This window comes from Chenopodium album, chromosome 15, assembly GCF_948465745.1.
Source record: "Chenopodium album chromosome 15, dcCheAlbu1.1, whole genome shotgun sequence".
Lineage (NCBI taxonomy): Eukaryota > Viridiplantae > Streptophyta > Magnoliopsida > Caryophyllales > Amaranthaceae > Chenopodium > Chenopodium album.
Genome location: NC_137848.1, coordinates 44,641,871 through 44,664,046, shown reverse-complemented (window position 1 = coordinate 44,664,046; position 22,176 = coordinate 44,641,871). Strand labels below are relative to the sequence as shown.

Sequence of the window (22,176 nt, the reverse complement as noted above, 5' to 3'; positions counted from 1 at the left end):
TACTTTTACTATTGTTTGTCATTATAATACGGAGTATTAAAATAAAATTTAAAAAATCAATTACTGGAAAATAATCTTTGCAGATACACATATTTATGTGAACATTACAGTTTGTGTAATCTCATGATTTACAATGCTTTTTACAGGTTATAATTTATAAAACACCCAACTTTAACTTTCTTTGAAATGTGAGTTCCTTGGATTTTAAAATAGATGTTTCTTACTAGACCAAATGAACCACTAATTAAATTTTCCCCTGCAAAATTTTCGCTCCTACAAGCTACATCAACTTTCCAGCCGAACACGAAATGATGATTTACAGTACTTTCTCAGGTATTAATGTACAGCAACTATATAGCTGAATGATACTAGGCAACGACAATAGCAATAGCAACAGCAACAGCGGAAACTCCAAAAAATTGTGACACCTATTCATGTAATTCATCTCCCAACCGCTTCTCTGACAAGGGGAAATCGATCAGACCATCGGGAATAACCTGTGATCGTTGTTTAGAAGCGCTGTAAATGATATTCTCAATATAGTGCAGAAGACCTAAATAAGTAGTACTAGTACATGCAGAAAGTGTCCATAGAATATTGTCTACTGGTCTACCAAAGAAAAAAAGAAATGCTTCATGCCTTCTTTGTCAATTAGAATTCCAAGGAAGAACAGAAAAAATAATAATAAAAAGATAAAAATACAGTCAGTAAAGTGAAACTTAATTTAACCAACTTTATGTCATACAATCTCAACTTGGGTATCAGAGATTCAGAGAATTTGAACAAACCTGCAGCTATTATCTGATGAAGATCCACATCCGAATTTGCATTGTCACAGTTTTCCTGTGACGGATTTTTTTACAAGGATCAAATTTTTAGAAGGATCTCTACTTCTCATGAAAAGCCAAGAAAATATTAAGCAGAGAAAAGTAGATAGCTATATAAGGAAATATAAGGAAATTAAGATTTAATGTTTCTTTATTTAAGATACAAACAAGTGATTTCATGTCTACTAGTGAACTCATCCCCTGATTAATTTGCAGCAACAAAGATTAATCCCACCAGGAAACAAGCAGAATCTTATGCGCAATATTCCATGCAAGGATTTATAGGATTGTTATTCAGACAAAAGAATAGAGACATTATGGGCTTTGGCATAAGAGCTACATAATATCTGATGGAAGTTAATTATAAGATGTCGTTTCTTTCCTCTTCCTAACCAAAACAGTTTCACTATGTTTGACTGCAAAAGTGCATTTCTCAATGTGAGTTTTAATAACATACGCAGAGGAAGCTTGGTATTTTACTTCTCTTAAACTTTTATCCCAATTTATCTAAAGAGGCTTTTACTCCAGGTGGGTTGAATATCTACTGCCTTACTCCTATAGTAGCAGCAAAGCTGTCTAGAACAGACATCTAAATCGAAATGCTAACACCATTTACATAATGAGTCAGTCACAACTAATCCAATACAATACAAACCCAAATAGAAAACATTTACTGATTTTTGAAATAATTCAGAAAATTCTATTGTTGGATTCTACCGAGTTTCTAGATAAGATCGTGTTTCCTAAAATATTGAGAAATCTGACTCCTTATATCATATGCTTCAGAACTCAAGTTTTGTACAGTTTAAGCAGTATTTAAAAAAGATAATGACCCAGTGAATAGGAAGTATACCATCTTGTGAAAGTTATGGATATATTTGAAACACAAATGTTTGTACAATCAAGATCGAACCATTGGAATTTCGAGAGTTCTAGCTGCATGTAGGTTATGAACAGGAGGTGGTTGTGAAAACACCCCCTTTGTTCTTTCCCTCCTATTCCCACTCCCTCTCTCCACCATTCTCTCACAAATTGAGTGAGCAAGTATGCATGCAGGTGTGTAGGGAAGCAAGAACAACAATGCAGATTCTCAAATGTTGCATGTCTCAACATAAAATGTACATGATTGAAAAAAATGCAACTTTTACCTGTGCACATACAACAAAGCTTCTTGCAATGAGCTGAGACAATTTATGTAAAATGCTTATATCAATCCCTGGATATGCCAGAAGGGCCTTCTCTGATGTGTTGTCAAAAATAAGTGAGCATATGGTTGACGCCATCATGATGTAAGTTGAGTCACTTGTTCCCTCTGGCCATTACAGAGACAATAGCCTTGTATAAGAAAACAAATAGATGAATAAAATTTGATGGGAAGAGCTGATTCGTGTTAAATATACACTGCATCTAACAATTTCAACCAGAACAATTTTGTATGGCTTGTATCTAATTTATCTTACATATTGATGGGTCCAGAGGCACCAGATCGGCAAATCCAGTCAGTAAAATACCCCACTCCCCCATAAGACATGAAAGATAGGAAAATTTATAGTAGTGGACAGCAATTATTGGGATACTATTGGTTCAACACTCTGGCATTCACATATTAAAAACGCTAACTCAAACAGCCCAAGCTTCTCAGTAACTTGTCATATTCAGGTCACCGTACCTCACTTTGTGGGTTCATATCACTAATATGGATTGGGCCATTTCAAACACTTGTTAAAGTGAGCTTATTTTATATAAAGTTTGGGTTTGACTTAAATCAGGTATACAGGCCTAGATTTAGTCCCTTTATGTGTGTGTGTGTGCTGGTTCCAGTCAATTTAGACATGGGTCAGAATCATGTTGGGTCAGGATGAGGTTCAGGTCAGGTCAATGTTGAATCTGGATTCTGGTTAATGTAGGGGAGGGTGGAAAAGGTGGATTAGGTCCTCAGTTTTCTTTCTCAAGCAAGTTGCATTCAGATTTGTAGCTAAATATAGATTAAAGATTTTATACAACCCATAATACAAACATAACTTTGATCTACAGAGTACATGCATAGGGGTGTCGTAAATTTATTCACGAATATTTATAGATCAAAAGCAAGTAAAAAAACACAGAAGACATTTTATTCAGATCATTTTCAAGCATGGGCTATTAGACTTGCCTAAGAGTCAAATTTGTTATGACTTAGGTTATTTCAGGTTTTATATCAAGAGTAGCTTATCAAGGAGCCTGGTTTCAGGTCTTGCATCACAGATCTAACAGCTGTCAGTCTTTTATTCTTAGCTAAATGTCGTATGCAGAAGACAAAACATTGAGATGCAGAGCACGTATTACTAGATTAAGCTCAACATCCTTTGCCTTTGTTGAACAAGTTCAGCAAATGTATGGAAAGAGTAAAATTTAAGTGTTTTTAGATATACAGATTTTTCATCATTGTCCAAAGGCAATATGAGAATCTGACATCCAAAAAAGGTACCTGTCCAATAAGCCAATGCCTTCAAGACTTGGACAAACACAGCTTCATCCAGCTGAACTTTGATGTGTTCCCTCTAAGGAAAGCCAGGACAAAAACAAAACCACAAATAAATGAATAAGTACCATTTAATGTAAAATAACCAAGGGAAAAGAAACTATATTGCTAGAGGCATTACCTTCAACAAGAAGTTTATAACTGTATCACATGTTAACAATACAGAATCACTATCCTCACTGAGACGGGAATCTTCACTCACTAGTTGTACAAAATACTCTATAACCTGCCCAGGAACCAAAAAAATTAAGATGTAAAAAAAAAAAAAAAAAAGTTTAGCTGACACATATTAACAAAACAAGGAGACAAGGAAGCCAAAAGCAATGAATAATTACGAATATTGTATTGCCACTCCAAAATAAAGAAGAAATTGTATTGCCAATTTTACTCATGCATTGCTATTATAAGTTCACTAAGTGGGTTAGGACCATAGAAAGTTCCCACAATATATTCAAGAACGTTCCTCCACTGATTGAAACTTTAAGATAGCTAGAAATTCCCTTTCCCCCAATTTAAGTCACTTGTATGTTCAGATAGTGATAATGCTGGACACCAATAGAGGAAACAACAAATGTGATAACCAAAAGAGCATTTAGAGAAATGAAACATCAATTGGAGTCCCAAATTTATACTCACATCAGAATTTAAAGAAGAGGTGCATCAAAATACAATAAGCAAGCAATCTGGGAAAAATGAACAGCTCCACATTCTGGTAGAATAAGAGCTTTTCCACCAAGAATGCAGTTGCTGGAAGCATAGGATACAGAAATTGTTGCATATACTCTGCAATTATACAGAATAATCAGAATAAAAACTGATTGAATAATCCAGAGACATTAATGACTGAGGTAAAAAGAGAGGGTTCTCTTTAGCCCCCCCCCCCCCCCCCCCCTCTCTTTTTTTTAATTTTCTTTTGGTATATTATTGCTAATTTACTGCTGTATATGGGAGCGGCCGAGTGGGAGCAACAAAAAGAAAGACATGTTGCCCACAATCTCCATTCTAAAATCAATCAATAACTAAATTCCATTACCTTTACAAAAGAAATTGCATCAACACACAATTCTATTTAGTAAACAATTAGTTGGTCATATGCATTATAATAATGAGGGAAGAAAGTTACAGCTTTGTAAGCTCCAGAGGAAGCCAGCATTTTGACTCCTTCAGTTGTCATTGTTGCTTGGCAGATCATGGGAAGCAAGAAGCTTCTAGAAAGAAAAGGACTGCCACAGAAAAATATATTAAACATGCTATTTAAACTCAGAAAGAAATTTTATTGACTTTGAAAATGTACATTGTACTTAAACTTACCTTAACTCATTTTCACCTTCAATTGACAGCAAATAATCTAGAAGCTGCTCGACCTTCTCTTTGCTGGCAAGGGGAGTCTCTGCCAAGTAACTAAACAAAAGTGTATCAGAAGCAACCTCAAAGGGGACAGATCTCCGATTTTGAAGCTGACAAAAAAGAAAAGAGGAAAAATAGGCACACCTTCCAACAAGTCGTACAGAAGCAAGAAGATCATCTCCTTTCTTTTGACCGTGATCCTTCACAACATTAAGAATAAGTTTAATATTGTGAATCTTTTAATTGTATTTAATAACACCACATAATTACCTTTGCATCCTTAAGATATTCAAGGACTACTTCAACTGTCTCATTAAGTCCAGAAATGACCTTTGTGAATGTGCCTTCACTAATAATACTCTCTGCGGTTGCAGAAAAATCGTCAGAGTCATTAATTAATCAATTTAGTGACTTGTGTCAGTCAAATGGAAAAAATTAGAGCTACCACATAGAGACACATACAATCATTCATAACTAACTATGAAGGTAGGAAGAACTCAACATTCTAGCCAAGCAGAAAGTACTACTTATATATGGACAACTGAAAGAAGAATATGCAAACAAAAGTTTCCACAAATACTGGTAATACTACGGAGTACAATATATAAGAATCTTCAACTGTCAAATTCAGCAGACAAGAAGTGGGGGGTTGGGGGGGGGGGGGGGGGGGGTGAAGACAGCAAAAAATTGTGAAAAGTAAGAAAGATCCAACAGCAGTATCAAGGCAATACCAATAATCAGAATGTTCATTGTAGAGCAAATGATTACAATTTATATTTAAACTGGTCTCCTAGCCAAAAACTTTAAGATAGCCCCAATAATCAGAATGTTCATTGTAAAGCAAATGATTACAATTTATATTTAAATTGCTCTCCTAGCCAAAAACTTTAAGATAGCTATTGGCTATGTTAGGTAACTAGCTTATTTGAGCAAAATTAGCTTATTGACTATTAAATAAGCTAATTCAAGGTGTTTGGTGGGAAGCTTATTTAAAGAGCTTATTCCACTAATAAGCTCTTTTTCAAAAGCTCCTTTTAGGAGCTTTTTCAATTAGCTTATTCAATTCTTATGGTGAAATGACACCGTTACCCCCATTTAGCTTATTCAATTCTTATGGTGAAATGACACCGTTACCCCCATTTAATTAAAAAAACCTATATGAATCACCTACCCTACAATTAGCTTATTGGTCATTTCACATAATCAATTAACTTTAAACAATCAGCTATTTACCAATCACTTTTCTACAATAAGCTAACAAAATAAGTTAGTCAAATCAGTTAACATAATCAGCTAGTTAAAATCAGCTAACACGCTTTCTCCAAACACGGCCATTAGCTAATGCCCCAGGAGGTATAAATCTTATGCATATGTACACAAGATGACTACATTTTTCAGAAAGAGATCAAATCATCAAATTACCACTACTTTTATCTCCCTTAAGGCACATTTTGTAAGGAACCATTATGAGATTAGTGATATAGTGTATTGGTGAGAATAGGGTGCTAATCGGTCGAGCCAAACCAAAACAGTGGTCAGCTCGGCTCGTGTTGGAGCAGAGCTCAAAACCTGATAAGTCAAACTTTGACCCGGCGTTGACCGATCCGATATCGAGCTGTTCACGAACATGCTTGACTAATTATTATCCTTAGTTTACTTGTATTTATTTATTATTAATAAAATTGCAGTTTTGTGAGTTTTCTTTTTTGACGACGAAACTAACTTATTATTGTTGCATATACACATAATATATAATCTTCATATATAAAAGAATGTTTGAGCCTGTTCACGAGCTTTTGGAGCCAAGCTTGGCATACCTCAGCTCAGCTCGTTAAAGTCTTGAGCTAAACTCAAACCCAAGTTAGGCCACCACAAGTCAAGCTTTGACCAAACTTTGACCGAGCCAAGCTTGAACTGTTCACGAACAAGTCAGGCTCATTACACCCCTAGGTGTGGAGCTGAGGATCACATTCCAACATCGTCAAGACCGTTGGTTGATTTATATTCTAAGTTAAAGTTGCCAAGTCTCATATCGTACACTCCAACAAGGTCAAGACCTTGTTAAATTATCTTCTAATTTAAAGTTTCCAAGTCTCGTATCGCATCCAAATGACCAAATGTTTAAGAATTAATGCAGATGCTCTGAGAAGTCTGAATAAATCACTTTTTTACTCTTAAAAGCAAAGAAAATGTTGAAACGGCATTACCTTCATCTTCACTAAGATTAGAGATGAGTTTGATGATATTTTCGACCAACGAAAACACAATGGCCAAGTTACGTCTCTTTAAAAGGAAGGCCTCGGGATTTGATGAAGCTGCTTCATATTTTAAGTATGCCAGCTCATTAAGCAAAACAGCAATCTCAACCCGTGCTGACTCTAGAACAAGTAACAAGCACCTGAGAAACAAAGAAGAAGAAGAAAGAGGGAACTAAAAATTTAAAAGTCCAGCAGTGTAAACCAAATTGAAATGGATGATTGAAAACCAGAGATTCACATGTTGCCTACCTTTCAGATGGAAAGGACTTATTCAGATCCGGGACATCCAACTGGCCAATCAGCCACCCTTCTCCCACCATAGCTAGCATTGCCTCAGCCACAATAAGAGCCTGAATCTTTTGCTCCGCAGCTGCAAGGAGAGACAACGGAAATCAACCTTAAGATTTTAAGCTTAGATTGGAAGGCTAATAAAAAGCCAGGAGAGCTTATAGCAACAATGTAGGGCATTCTAACAAGTGCAAGACTTTCCCTTTGATCCTTCTAGAAAAGGATTGAAGTTCAACATTCTTTGAAAACAGGCATCATAGACCCTCTGTAACCCAAGCATGACACAGCTCTTGCTCAATATATATAGTACAGTAAGCCATGAGCTAGAAACATACTACGTAATTAATTTAGCACAAGGAAATATAGATAGAAAAAGGCTTTAGCAATCTTTTTCTCAAGCTTGTTTATGTGTGTTACGAGATATTTCTAAAGCTATGATCATGAAGTTAGCTTTCCACAAATAAAGCAGATAATTAAATGGAAAAAGCATGAAAAGTAGATATTATAATAGCAAGATAAACGTACCAACACGATTCTGTAAAATATCCACAATTCCAGCACGCACATAAGCAGACCATTTATTATTGGACATGGCTCGGAGTGCACTTTTCAGAGGAACCTAAAATATTTCAAAATCATCATAGAGGTTTTCAGAGTCATGAATAACTCAATATGAAAAATCTAAACGAGATCAAATCGACAATCATATTCATAACCATAAACGATAACATGACTGCAGTTCGCAACAGGCTACACAAACACCTTTTTTTTTGGGTTTATTGACAAGTATTAATACAATATACTGTGACAGACAGTATGTGAGCGTGTGAGTCACCTAGACAGCCATGTACACTAGGAGGGCACCTTCTAGCCATGAGGTTGGAGGTTCAATCCCCACTAGGGACAATTTAGGGAAGGGATTTCCTTTCCTTTCCTCTCACTCTCCCAAGTTGTCTAGCCCACTAACCTGGGTTCCGGCCCAGTAGGGCCCTTCATCTTACCTACCCAAAAAAATGTACAATAGGAAGGCAAAGGACAAAGCTCATATTTTTGAAGGCTTGAGCTATGATGGAGCAACTTGTCCTCCACATCAAGTAGAGCATCAACTATCGCTCATAACCTATTAATTTACTTGTAGACTTAAGAAAAGAATATAAAACCTTGACGAAGGGAAGCTATACCATCATAAATCCATTAGTTTCATTCTTTCTAAGTGTCCCACAAAAAATGCCTACAGTATTTTCCACACTTTAACAGGCCAAGTTTGCTTCAACATATTTTCCAAGCTATGCAAGTATCTTTTCTGAAACTAGATTGAGCCCAATTCATCCCAGACAAGGCTAGAGATAGATGCAAAAAGAAAGAACACAAGGGACATAAGGGTAAAAGATGATAAACAGACTTCCTCCTCGAGACAAACTATAATGGCTTGTATTGTAAAAATGATTGAACCCAGTTCATCACAGACAAGGCTAGAGATAGATGATGAAGGGAAAGAACACAAGTACATAAGGGGAAAAGATGATGGACAGAATTCCTCCTAGAGACAAACTACAATGGCTTGTATTGTAAAAATTCCTCCTCTTAAGAAATTCCACCACTAGGATCTTCTCTATGACAACTGCCCAAGTAGCAAAGCAAGCTTTAGGTGGAGCTAAACTGATTGTTTTTTAAAGTTCCCCTCACTTTCCGTTTCACAGTGTTTTAGAAAATTTGACTCACTTTTACATTTTTTATTTTTGGTAAACTTTTTTACAACCTTACTCTACTTACCCCACACTATCTACACCTTTCCATCCACTCACTCTTACTTAATTCACCATTTTCTTACCACTCATTGTTTCCAAAAATTCCTGAACACAATTACACAAGTCTATAGTAAGACAAACTTTTGGGAATGAAAGGAGAGTATACATATGTTATGCGATTTATCATGATGGCAATACTTGTTCCAAAATATTATGTTTGCACAATCAACTATTAATTTTGTGTATGACACTAATCCATACATAAAGCCAGTCTTATACACCCCTTGTCCTAAAAGTTATAGAAGAGATCAAATTTCTGGCAAAGTTCATAGTATATAGTTTTAATTCAAATCCTTTTTTCCATTATATAATATAAGATTTACTATCTGTGAGAACAGAAGATCTTTGCCAGCTTCATCCCCGAGATATAATATAAAACCTTAATGCATCATTAGGGCTTCTATGGATTTAAAATTTTGTTCGTGGCCTTGCCGTATAAAGAATGATCAAATTCCAAGCCACTTTAAGAGCTTGAAAGAGTTTACTTATAAGCATCATCAGGAGTTTGAACATACCGAATGATCCGATGAAAGGATAACACAAAGGAGCTGGAGCAAGTCAAATTTCAGAGCATTTTGAAACAGAGCAAACTGCCTAGCTATGGGTACAACCTGAAAGATAAAGATTCAGTAAGAGACTTCATAATTTCTTTGATGAACAGGCAATAGTTGTGATGCAGGAACATGTTTGAGAGTTGCTGGAGACTGATCAAATATAGATTTCCAAAAAATAAATTTGAGGAAAATATTTAAGCTAAAGTATGAAACAGCTTCATAAACTTTGTTATAGGGGGAAACATTTTCTAACTTTTATATCTAAAACTATTATTGCTCAGTCATCCAAAACGTATGAGGGTTGATTATTATTCATTTCCAAATTCTCGATTTTAGCAAAATAACAAAATGGAGCTGTCTCGTGTAATTTACATCTTTGAGAGTCAATTAATGAATATTGGTTTTCTCTCTCAATTTGAATTCTTTTAGTCACTTTCAACTGTCTTGGCATATATAAGTAACTTCCTAGCCACATTACAAATCAATTCTAACAAATGAGTGGCATCGGGATGGATTGTAGTGATCAGTTTTCTATAGATGTCAACCTTTGCTTAGTGCTTCTATGATAGATCCATATCCTTTATCTTAAGTTAAAGGTAAACATAAAAACCAATTAATAGTATTGTTTCCTTGATCTTTATATTTTATTCAGCTCCAGTCAGTTGAGAAACAGTTTTACTAAATATGATTTACCCGTCCCAATGAGTGCAAATACACATCAAACAGAAAGTGTTTTACAGATTATCTCACCATAGTTGCCAACTCTGGTAAATGTCTGCCTATAATGACATCCACAGAAACTTTGCTTAAGATGAGTTGGAGAAGTCTCAAGGAAAGTTCCAAGACCTGAGAGCCTGCAAATAGAGTCCACAAATCACTAAATAAAAAAAGGAGGTATGCATATTCAGACATCTCAACAAGAAAAGATATCCCACACAAGATACTTGTCAGCAAACCATTTGCTACAGAACTCAAAACAAAGAAGACAAATAAATCATAAGTAAACTACAAGAGGATGACAGAACTATTTTGTTTTCATACCATCTGGAAGTGAAGGCAACTGAATAGAAATCAACCTCAGGCCTCCGGACTCAAATAGCGTAGCAACTCCCTTGTCAGAAACTGATGAAGTGAGAAACAATATTTCATAGCACTCTTCCAAAATAGAAGAAGATGACCTGCATTTGAAATGTAAAAGCTACTAAGTATGGCCATTTGACTAAGAGCCTAAGACAACAACTACAAGACCTAAAAACAAGTCTAGGTTATAGATACATAACACGAAGTGCAACAAAACCAGCTAGCTAAAAATGCGCAGATTTGACAATAATCTAACAAAAATAGCTTTAATAAAAAAAAAAAGTATTACTCTTTCTCCATGATTTCAAGGATTAAGGGTATCTTTGATACCATGTCTTCAGATGCCGCTATTTCTGGAACACGACAAAATGCTGCAAGAACTGTGATGCATAGGTGCAGATATGCATCACGATTGTCACTTCCGCTATTGGCTGTATTACCTTTACCCACACCTATCAGAAATGCATAGTAGATTGCGATCAAAATGGATCTCAAACTTCTGTTTCATCAAGTTAATTGATCGTGCAGGAAAGCTAAACCAAAAAAAAGCCAAACAAAAATCACAGACAAAAGAAATTGGGGGCATAACTGCTAAAGAAAGTTTAAGATACGTCATTGATAATTTGATATTATATTAAGCTAATTTTCCAAATGAACAATAAACAAAATAAATTCTTAAAACTCAGCTCAGCCAACAATATTACCCAGTGGCCAGTGCTACCTATGGAAGTACGAAACCAAAACCAATCCCTCAATCCCACACCCCACTTGTCTCTCTACTCTCTATGAAATATTTTTCCTATCTTATCTTAATGCTGAAATAAATCCATCTACCCCAAATAGTTTCATTGAAAATAATCAACTTAGCCATATACCCGTGAACTGAGCAAATGATATTCACCTAAATATACTATAAGTCTATAAACCTTAACAAGTTGGAATCCCCCACATCCTCCAATTCTACCACCTTAATTTATGATTTCATCTTCAACAATGCCAAAATCCCCATAAATTGTTTTAAATATCAAACTCACAATCGAATATAACAAGCCTAATGCAGGCACAAACACGTACATATACACGATACTATAATCCATGATGGAAAATACTTTTGCAAAATTAACAAACCAACACTATTATGACAAACCTAATATTAACGCGATAACAAGGAGCTTAACCTATACCAGTAAATCGTAAATCCACAAGTAAGTCAGGTTTTCTACAGAGTGAAATCAAAAACATTACAGCAGTGCTTCCTCAATAATCCTAGCAAATTCTTCACCATATAGTTATTGCAATAGCCATTTTCTCAGTATTTATGGCAGCAATTGTATCTCAATTTCATAATTTTATGTAAAATTAAGCATCTTATAAAAGGAAAATTCAAATTAACACACCCAATTCGAATACTGCTTAAACATGATATATAAAACAAACAAAATTTGGTAAAATTATGAAGAAAAAAAAAACACAAAGGAATGAATTAAAAATGAGTTACCAGTGCGTAAAAGGCGGTCGAGGAATCGAACACCAACAGCATGATACACCTTAAGAATGGATTGTTGGTCATTCTTGTCACAACACCGTGTGACTAACAGTAAGCCGGCGAGACGTTTCTCGTCGGTTTCGCCTCTTAATAGCTTCAAACAATCTTCTAGCATTGGCACCCGAGTTTGCTGCTCCTCTTTCTCTACTACTTCCTGCAACTCCCAAATTCAAGTTGAATATAATTTACAAGAGTAGCAAAAACTCTAATAGCAATGTAATTGAAGATGGAATATAGTCAAATACCATGAAAAATGAACAAGATGCGCTCTTTAATTCTTATGAAGATGGATGATTTTAAGAAGCCTATTTCCTCACTCCTCAGAACCTCAGTTGCGAATTCCAGACAACTCAAGAAAAAACAGAGTTTGTGAATTTGGGTTTCTTTACCCGGCTTTGTATTTTTCAATTTAATCATTGAGTTTTTTTTTTTTTTTTTCCTTTCTTTCTTTTATGTAATGTATTTTGGGGTGCTAATTGAGTTGAGGAGCTCATGAGCAACTCGAACTCGACTCTACTCGAGATGTTAACAAGCATGAGTTGAGCAAACTCGGCTCGATACAATAAGCTCGTGAACAACTCGATAATATATTTTATTAATATAAAATTTACAAATAAAGTTACCATTTTTAAACAAATTTGACACTTAATAAGGTGTTAATTTATATTATCAAAAGAGAAAGAGTAAATCTTTAATAAAAAATTAATAAAAAAAATAAAGGCATATAATAATAGAAGGGCAAAAACTTTAATGAACAGATCGTGAGCTAGTTGACTCGAAACTTTAACGAGCACGAGTTGAGCATGTTTTATTAGCTCGAAACTTTAGCGAGTACGAGTTGAGCACATATATAAAGTTTTCGAGTCGAGTAGCCCTCAACTCGTGATCGACTCGCTCAATAAGCACCCCTAGATGTACTAATGTGAGAATGTGAGGTGCACGTGATGATCAATGCCATAAAACTAAAATCAACTTTTGGAATTGAACTAGTATTCAGCCTTGCTCACCTCCCCTACCCCGGCTCCCCTTTGCAGCTTTGTGCCACCTTCACTTCCCCCACCTCCCCTGCAACCACCTTCCATACCCTCGAATCCACCCATCAATTCCGCGTGGGTCTGGTTGGTGGGTGAGTGGTTTTTTTTTTTTTCTTCTTAGTTTTTTAGGGAAGATTGAATGGAAAAAAAGAAATTATCTATTGATATTTAGGTAACTTAATAACTCATCTAAAATTGAGGGGTAGTATAAATCCACTTATTTTGAGTTAATCAAAATCTTAACTTATTTTGAGAAAATCGGCTAAAAGTTGACTTGCTTTGACAAGTTTTTCAATTTTAAAATTTGAAAACTTTAAAATTTAACAAAGTGTTGCACTGTTGCAGCTTGGGAAGGGTTCAGGAAGTGGGAAAAACTATACAGTACTGTACAAAATCTTTAGAAAGCTAAGACCTAGCGCCATGTTTATCACAATTCTTGATCTCCGGCAACCACGTTTCCCATTTTCTTAGCTTCTGTAAAGCTAAGTTGAAGGAAGAAACATGAATTCCTCAATTAAATCAGCCCTTAAAACCCCACTTTCCACTTTCAATTATACAAACTCCCACTTTTTCCATTCCACCACACTTCTTCACCGAGCTCGTCACAATTCCTCCACTGCTGTAAGTCCCACTTTCCACTTTTTTAATTTAATATTCTTTTATTATCTTCCCTAAAAAAAGTTTTTATTATCAAGAGGAGTAAGTAACATGGCTTGGATTGAATTGGGTTTAGAAATTTGGGTTTATTCTTTGATTCCTTAGAAAATTTTGGATTTTGATGAATTAAATTAAATAACATGTTGTGGGTGATAATGGGTATTAGCAAATTGATTTTGTTCTTTGATTCCTTCGAAATTTTTGGATTTTTGATGAATTAGATAAAGTTATATTTTGACATGTTGTGGGTGATAATGGGTTTTAGCAAAGTGATATTTTGGTTTGAATGGGCTTGGTTGAGCTAATTTGATTCATGGGTCTAATTTAATTTATTGAGGAGGCATTTAAGAACTTTTTTAGCCTTGTAGAGAGGATTGAGAAATTATGGAGATGATATTTGATCCCGGGTTATTATATTTACCAATTAAACTCGTTGACATCCACAAATTAAAGTTATGTTGTTGCATGAATATTGATTGTTGTTTGTAATAATTGACTTTTGATGGTTTGGTTTGTTGCAATGCAGAAATCCAATAATAACAGCAACAACAATTACAGATGGTTGGGTCATGGAAGGAACTATTTCAAGCAAAATATAATAAGTAAAGTGAAATCTTGTGTTAGTAACCTGTTTAAGGTGAGAGTTTGATGATATTTTAATATTTAGCAAACCAATAACTTGTGGGATGAGATTGGATTTTGATTTTATTCGCTTGTCAGATTGTATTATAATTTCATTGTCTAGCCGGACATATAATGAGTTAAAACCTAGTAGATTTGTCATCGTAGATTGAAATATATTAAATAAATCAATTGCCTAGACGAGCAGACTAGAGCATTATCAAGATTCCTAACTGTTAGGGATCATTAGAATATCAATATGAAGCTACTTAATTACCTATATAATCAAAAGCTTAAAAAGTGAGGCAAGAAATCTACAACTTAGTGAATTGATCGATCGTGGCATCATGAGCTTGACCGAGAACACGGAGTATGAGAGTGAAGCACAAAAGCGCAGCTTGCGTTTATTTGTTGAATTTGAATTATGGTTTGAATTGGGCTTGGTTGAGCTAATTTAATTTATGGACCAAATTAAATGTTACGGGGGGAGGCATTTGAGAAATTTTTTGGCGGTATCGAGGGGATCGGGAAATTATATATGTAGAAGAGATTTGATCCCGGGTCTTTATTATGACAATTGACATGTGGTGCTTTTATTTGTTGAAATGCAGAAAAACAACAGCAATTACAGAAGCAGAAGGTCAGGTCATCGAAGGAACCATTTCAAGCAAAATTTAATGAAGAATGTGAAAGCCTGTGTTGATTACCTGTCTAAGGTGAGAGTTTGATGATGCTTTTAAAATCTATCAAATCCAATAACATTTAGGATGAGATTGATTTTGATTTTATTTGCTTGTCAGGTTGTTAAAATAATGTGTTTCTGTTGGATGCTCATGTTATTGTGTCGGTAGAAATATGACCAGACTAGTAATTTGAAACACGTGTTTGTAGCTATATAAACATCATCCACCAAAAGTTTAAGCTAAACTTGTGACTTAAGAAATTTGAAACACCATCAACTAATTACCATAAGACAACATTATTTGAGCTCATAAACTTTTTATTATTATTTTGTGGTTTAATGAAACGTATAATTAGTCAACACCTGGTAGATTCATAATTGTAGATTGACATAGAACAATCAAACCAAATGCCTAGACTAGTAGACTAGAGCATTATATGAGTCCTAACTCCTCGGGATTATTAGAAAATCAGACTGAAGCTACTTACTTATATAACCAAAAGCTTTAAAAGTGAGAGGCAAGAAAGCACAACATATTAAAGTGATCGATCCTCGGATCATGAGCTTGACCGAGAACAGTGTATGGAGTATGATAATGAAGCAAAAGTACAGCTTTGGTAGCTGATCTTTCTCGTTCTGGTAACCTTAATACAGAGGAGGGCTTGGGAGTATTTAGTTTGCATTTATTTGTTGAATCTTAATTTTTTGTTTGCTACAGTGCCATCTTCATCCACTAGATGTATCATTTGATTAACTCTCATTACACCCATAGTATGTTAACTACTTCCTCCGTTTCTTTTTAGTTGACACGTTTCTTTAGTCACGTTTGTCAATGCACAACTTCAATCGTTAATATCTTTAATTACCGAAAAGCAAAAATTATAAAAAGTTGATATTTTGAAAATATATCCCGCGACAAATCTAACAAGACCCCACATGATTTTATTTTTTATTACGTATAAATCACAAAACACGGGAAGTGTGTGAATAGTGCCAAAGTCAAAACGTGTCAATTGAAAAAAAAACGGAGGTAGTATGTTATGCACTGTTCCAGATTCTGCAAAATTTAGACTCAGACCAACTTCTTTTTAGGCATCAAGAATGTCTACCATACAATAGAAAGAACTTTCTTGTACATGTCATCACTACCCCAAATATTAACCCTATTATGCTGGTTAATCTTCTTGATGTTTTTAAAGATTGATGATCTCTATTTCAGCTTTTAGTATATTTGTAAGTACCTGTGTGGCTGTGTCATACACTCAACTCAACATAGGTATCGAATTCTTACCTGACACTTAATTTTTTCTCTTTAACACCACACTTATTGCAAACCACATATCTGTAGGAAAAAAACATAATAAGATAGGAAGATTGAAGAGAAGTTATGTAATGTTTTTAATCTTAAGGATTGAGAACACATATGTTTTTGCTACCATGAACTTGATTTCTGTAGTCTGCTAGGACTGAATACATGGTTATTTTCTGACTACTATTGCCAATGTGGTTGTTCACAGAGTTGGCAATCTATTTCCGGCCAAGATGACCCGTCATCTAATAAGCGCCCTTTGCGGTACAGGAAACCTCATAATGGATCAGGAAGGACTTCTTCTTGTACCAAGGGACATCAAAAGAAGGAAATAAGTAAGGATAAATTGTATATTTTGCTTGCAAATGTTTGTTGTCTATGTTTTTATGTGCCTTTTTCCAGCATAAGTTTTGCAATCATTATCCTTTTGTTTGTTATGTTTCTCTATAATTTTTCTTAAGTAATTAGGCATTAATTCCGTATTTTGCTGCAAATGGAACGTTTTAGTTGCCTAGTTGTCTTATTTGAAAATTGTTACTGGCAATATAGGAAACCTTGATGAGGGTTGGTCTGACTTCAGGTGACCTATCACACTGGACCATGTGTTTGGCTTTTTTTGGTCTCTTGCCATGCTTTACTCATCACCCCAAATCATTTAAAGACTAAAATTTTGTTGTTGTTGCCATGCTTTACTCATTGCAAATCTGTCAGGGTTTGTGACTTTGTGCTTAATTGGAGTAAATAGAAGTCAGAACTGAGATACTTCTATAATGTATCTTTAGAGATGGCATGGACATGAATTGCATGATGAATTCTGATGCGAAGAAGTTATATAAGCATGTGTAAGTAATGAAGAGAAACAAACATGAAGTATACGGGTCTTGTTAACTGTTAAGCTGTTGAGGCATCTGCTAACCCAGTCACCCTTTTTCAAAAATGAAGCCAAGTGCTGATGAATTGAGGAATCCACAACATATCTTCAAAGAATAATCCTTGCAAATATATAACTGACTATGAGGTTTAATATGTGCAGTTTGTTTTAGTGTCTAAGGCTATGTTCACTTCACTTGATATCATGTGATATGATCTCATCTTATCTAAATTTCTTTGATATGATTTGATATCCTAATTTGACCTTTGACCATATGTATACAATAAAAAAAATACCAAAAAGATGTCGTTAAATATTTGACCATATTGTATTATTATGAAACAATCTTATTTTGATATATTTTTTTTAAAAAAAATTATGAAATCAATGCGGAGTAATATTTAGTAATAAGGAAGCGCAATAAAAAAAATTTGTAGTCTAAACTGGTTTGATCATTTATGAAATAAGCATATTCTTAAATAAGTTGAACATGTATTAACCATCCCTATATGCTTTAGATCTAAAAACATATCACCTGTATGATTGCATGATTTGTGTCCAGGAAGATATGAAGATGAGCATGGCGATGAGGCTTTCTTCTGGTGGTATATGATGAACTCATTACGAAATTCTTCTTCTGCTTCTGCTGCTGCTGATGACGATGACTTCTTTTAGTAATGGTAATTAGTTGGTGGCTGATTGATGTAACTAGCCGTATTAACTGGTTGATGACTAGTTGGTTGTATTAGATGGTTTGACTAGCTAATTATACATAGCTAATTGTGTAAAAGTGTTTGGTAAATACTAAATTGTTGGTAATTGTTAGTTGTTTAGTGTATAAAATAGCCAAAAAGCTAGCTGTTGAATTCAATAGACTAATTATAAAAGCTCTTGTTTTGAGCTTTTTCAAAAAGAGCTTTTAGCTTTCTCTTAAACTTCAAATAGGTTTGATTAGTGAAAAGCTCTGTAATGTACAAGGCCAAAATGGCAAAATAAGGGAAATATGGTGGGTGTTATAGTGATTGACCAATTAAAGTTATACCTTTCTCTGATATGATGAGATGAGATTAGAGAGTGTGCTTTTAGGAACTACTTGCTTTGTTTACTACTTTATGAGCCCTTTCTCTAAAATAATGCTAGAAAACATCTAATTTTCAAATTACGATCAATCTTTTATTAATTCCCATTATACCCACGTAAGCTAAAAGAAATAAACCATTTTCTTTTGTTGGTTCAAGTAGCGGTTTATTTTAGAAAACCGCCACTTAAAGTAGCGGTTTATATCAAAACAAAGTAGTGGTTTTTAACATGAAAACCAGTAGCAAGCTTTAATTTTTGTTGTTCCTATAAACTCACCATTATATACAATCTCCAAAATCAATGCTTATTATTTGTCAAATTTATTACTTCCTCCGTTCTTTTTTTATTGCACCATAAGGGATTTCATGCTTGCCAATGCATTATTTAAGCTATCAATTATCTTCAATTATACTTTTGTAAAAATTATAAAAATTTGATATTTGAAAAGTAGAGTTCGATACGAATCTAACTAGATTTCACATGACTATATTTTTCCTAATGTATAAATCACAAATGATGGTCAAAGAAGATTAAGTGAATAGTGTATAAGTCCTAATGGTGCAATAAAATAAAAACGGAGGAAGTATATGAATTGAAAATAAGAACAAAATTAACAAGTTAATTAGGTAAAAACAAAATTAGGGTATAACATAAAACAATCCTTCATCCGACCCCTAATTTACAGCAACACCAAGACGGGGTAAGGGGGCTAAAACGACGACAGTAGGGTGGCGAGAAGCCAGCGGCAGTAGGGGAGGAGCACCTCCATCAAAAGAAAGGGTGGAGGTGTTCTTCGTAGTTGAGGCAGAAATCCTTGTTGCTTGAATAAATGGTACTATGTCAATGGATGTTTATTAAACAAGAAACTGCTACTTGAGGTAGCGGTTTTGAGTAAGTATAGCGGTTTTCCAACATACACCGCTACTTGAAGTAGCGATTTTCCACTTAAACCGTAAAATAATAAAATTCCCTTGAACCGGTGACATGGACGGTAAAGTGGATGGGAATATTTGAAAAAGAGACTGTATTTATGAAATTGGATGTTTTGGTAGCATGATTTAAGGAAAGGGCTCCTACTTTATAGAGGAGAGAAGAGAAGTTTTAATATATTTTGAGGAAAAGTGAATGTATGAATGAGAGAGCGTAGGTCAAAGTAGGGGTTTGCCAAAATAAGAGGACTTGAAATGGTCTCTGGTCCTTGTAATTGCAGAATTTGCCTACACCTCTACACCTCCCTTCTCCTTCATAATAAAGTCATTTTATTTTATTTTTTAGTTTCAAATCATCTATAAAGTGTTCATATTTGTAAATGTTTGATTTTGTATTATTAAATGTTTAATCTTGTGCAATATTTTTAGGGAAAATTTGTAAATTACCACCTTAACAGTAGACCTGTTTTAAAATTACAACTCGTTAAATTTTATTTTTCATTTTGTGGAATGCTAAATGTCACCCTCATTTTACATAATAATGCCCGCATTTTAATTTGAACAGACCATTTTGCCCCTCTTGTTCACTCTCATTTTCATTGGCAATCGTGAATTCCCCATTGAAAGTGGCTACATTAACCTCTAAATTCTCCCATTAAAAGCACGTTTATTTTTCCACCTTTTTCTAAATTCCGGTGGCTTTTCCGGCTGCGAGCCCCACCTAGCAGCTACTAATGGCTATATTGACCCTTTTAACTTATTCCCCTCGATTTTTCTTTAAAACAGCTCCCAACTTCAATTCGCATTTCCTTCACCAAATTCCACCAAATTTTCTCAAATTTTTCTACCTATTGTTTGAAGAATAAATCCCCACAATTGAAGACGCTCAATTCGTAGTAAGGTAAGATTCCACTTGTTCTTAATTTATGGTTCTCCGCCAACTATAATTGGGGTAAATGGGTAGATTTGGGAATTAGAATTCTTGGGACAATTGAATTGGGCATTTTCAACAAGGAAATTTTGCGAAGAACTACCTATTAAATGACGCGTTTTGGAAACAATTACCATTTAAATTTTTTTTTTGAAACAACTACCACAAAAACGAAAAAAGTTTGAGCAGCACTACCTTGAGCACTATTCCGGCGAGAATCTCCGATTGTGGGGCCCACCACTTACAATTTCCCTCCTAAAATCTCACTTGAATTGACGCATGTACCCTTACTTTAATTTCTCCCCCAACTACCTATCTTCCTCATCATTTATTTCCCGCCTAACTCCATTGTTAATTTTCTTCATCTACTCATCTCTGAAATTCAGAGAATATTCCCCCAATTGTCTCTCTCTCTTCCATTTTCAGTCACCCTCTCTCTCTCTCTCTCTTACGCTTGTGGTCCAAATTTAGCTGGAAAGGTTCTGCCTTTTTGTACTCTTGGCTGCTTTTTTGGGTAAAAAGAGAAGTCGGTGCCTTTAATGGAGCAATTGGAGATGGCGACTGCTAAAAAACGACAAAAAGTGGTCAAGACGAGGTACATTTCTGTAATTTATGGGGAGTCTTTGCCTTTTTTCATTGAAAACTGAAAACCCTAATTTTTTAATTGGGAATTGTTTAAACCCTATGTTATAAATTAAGCTAATTAACATTTAATTTAGTCACTGGAGTACTAATTATGCGAAAGTGGAGTACTGTATAAGACAAATTAGTTGATTTTTATATTATTAATTTACAATCTGATTTATGCTTGATGTCTTGTTTGCTGTGACAATTATGCTCTGGGAAAATGTGTTGTTCTGCATGTGTTTGCTAATTTGTGATTGTTTGAATGCTAATTAGTTTAATTAATTGTAGGACTGCTCCTGAATATGTTGACATGAATATATGGGTTGGTGGGAAGTTTGAATTTAATAAGGGAAAGACTGAATACATAGGTGGTGGAATGTTTATGAAAATGAGTTGTTACTTGTCTCAAATGAGTGTCAGTAGTGTTAGAAGAGCAGTAATACAGGCTTATGACTTAGTTATGAAGAGAGTTCCCATGAACTTCAGTGTTTGGTTTAGGATGCATGGTAAGAACTTGACAAATGGTAGGAGGAAGGTGGAGACAGAGGAGGACTTAATGGAGTTGGTAAAGTCAAGAGATTTGAATGATAGAGTGATTGTATGGGCCTTAAATGAACCAGGACAAACAGGTGCTAGGCCCAATGTAGTGAGGTCCAAAAACCCAACATATTTTCCACCTAGACTAATTGGCCAAACAAACATACCCATGACTGAAAACACCAAAAAATCACCACCCAAAAAATTGAAACCCATTAAAAAAGAGAGAGTGGGGGTGAGGAAAAGTGTCAGGTTATCCCCATTTAAAGTCAAGGATAGTGATGTTGACTTGGATGCAGAAGTTGTTACCAAAGAAGAGTATGACTTGCACATGGCTTCTTTAGCCTCAAAAAGCCTTACTCCATATTCACCCCAGCCCATTGCTTCTTCTCATAACAGCCCACCTACTTCTCAACCTACTCCTGTTTCTCAACCAACTGAAGCTGCTTCTCAACCTACATTTGACTCCCCAGCTAGTAAGGGAACACCTAAAAGGAAAACTGTTGCCACAAAGAAGAAAGCAGGGAAGGTTGCAGAGAAAAAAAAGAGGGAAAAGGGGAAGAAAGGGAACAAAAAAACATAAAAAGGAAAGGGAAAGGCAGTTGTAAGTCTAGGGGTGGACTCTGATTGCAGTAGTGAAGGGGTGTGATCTACAGATTCTGATAATTC

General features: G+C 35.0%; 2 protein-coding genes across 4 annotated transcripts; one reads left to right on the top strand and one right to left on the bottom strand.

The window, feature by feature from the left end:
• Positions 1-92: 92 nt before the first annotated feature.
• Positions 93-12,615, bottom strand: LOC145582310 (uncharacterized). Of its 2 annotated transcripts, XM_081639311.1 has the most exons (18): positions 12,475-12,614; positions 12,182-12,383; positions 10,973-11,135; positions 10,645-10,781; positions 10,354-10,457; positions 9,565-9,660; positions 7,767-7,860; positions 7,203-7,323; positions 6,903-7,093; positions 4,966-5,057; positions 4,840-4,895; positions 4,660-4,749; positions 4,472-4,571; positions 3,470-3,574; positions 3,295-3,367; positions 1,976-2,139; positions 789-843; positions 93-497 (listed from the first exon to the last, which is right to left on the bottom strand). In XM_081639311.1, the coding sequence occupies exons 1-18, from the start codon at positions 12,475-12,477 to the stop codon at positions 442-444; spliced, it is 1,902 nt and encodes a 633-aa protein (XP_081495437.1). In that variant the 5' UTR covers positions 12,478-12,614; the 3' UTR covers positions 93-441. The 2 variants fall into 2 exon arrangements, with proteins under 2 accessions (XP_081495437.1, XP_081495439.1); XM_081639313.1 differs by lacking the exons at positions 93-497; positions 789-843; positions 1,976-2,139; positions 3,295-3,367; positions 3,470-3,574 and adding an exon at positions 3,964-4,131 and having other exon boundaries at positions 12,475-12,615.
• A 1,002-nt stretch (positions 12,616-13,617) lies between these two features.
• Positions 13,618-18,407, top strand: LOC145582309 (uncharacterized). 2 transcript variants are annotated; one of them, XM_081639309.1, is made up of 5 exons: positions 13,618-13,884; positions 14,447-14,557; positions 15,153-15,257; positions 16,741-16,867; positions 17,966-18,407. In XM_081639309.1, exons 1-5 carry the CDS (start codon positions 13,765-13,767, stop codon positions 18,076-18,078), a joined length of 576 nt encoding a protein of 191 aa, XP_081495435.1. In that variant the 5' UTR covers positions 13,618-13,764; the 3' UTR covers positions 18,079-18,407. The 2 variants fall into 2 exon arrangements, with proteins under 2 accessions (XP_081495435.1, XP_081495436.1); XM_081639310.1 differs by having other exon boundaries at positions 17,970-18,094.
• The last annotated feature ends 3,769 nt before the right edge of the window (positions 18,408-22,176 follow it).

Bases quoted from the DNA above. Each gene is read 5' to 3' on its own strand.
- LOC145582310 (XM_081639311.1), bottom strand. The intron at 11,136-12,181 runs GTAACTCATTTT...CATTTCTGATAG, and splicing joins CGACCGCCTTTTACGCACTG to GTGTGGGTAAAGGTAATACA. The intron at 9,661-10,353 runs GTGAGATAATCT...TTTATCTTTCAG, and splicing joins TACCAGAGTTGGCAACTATG to GTTGTACCCATAGCTAGGCA.
- LOC145582309 (XM_081639309.1), top strand. From the start codon at position 13,765: ATGAATTCCTCAATTAAATCAGCCCTTAAAACCCCACTTTCCACTTTC. The intron at 14,558-15,152 runs GTGAGAGTTTGA...GTTGAAATGCAG, and splicing joins GTGTTAGTAACCTGTTTAAG to AAAAACAACAGCAATTACAG. The intron at 15,258-16,740 runs GTGAGAGTTTGA...GGTTGTTCACAG, and splicing joins GTGTTGATTACCTGTCTAAG to AGTTGGCAATCTATTTCCGG.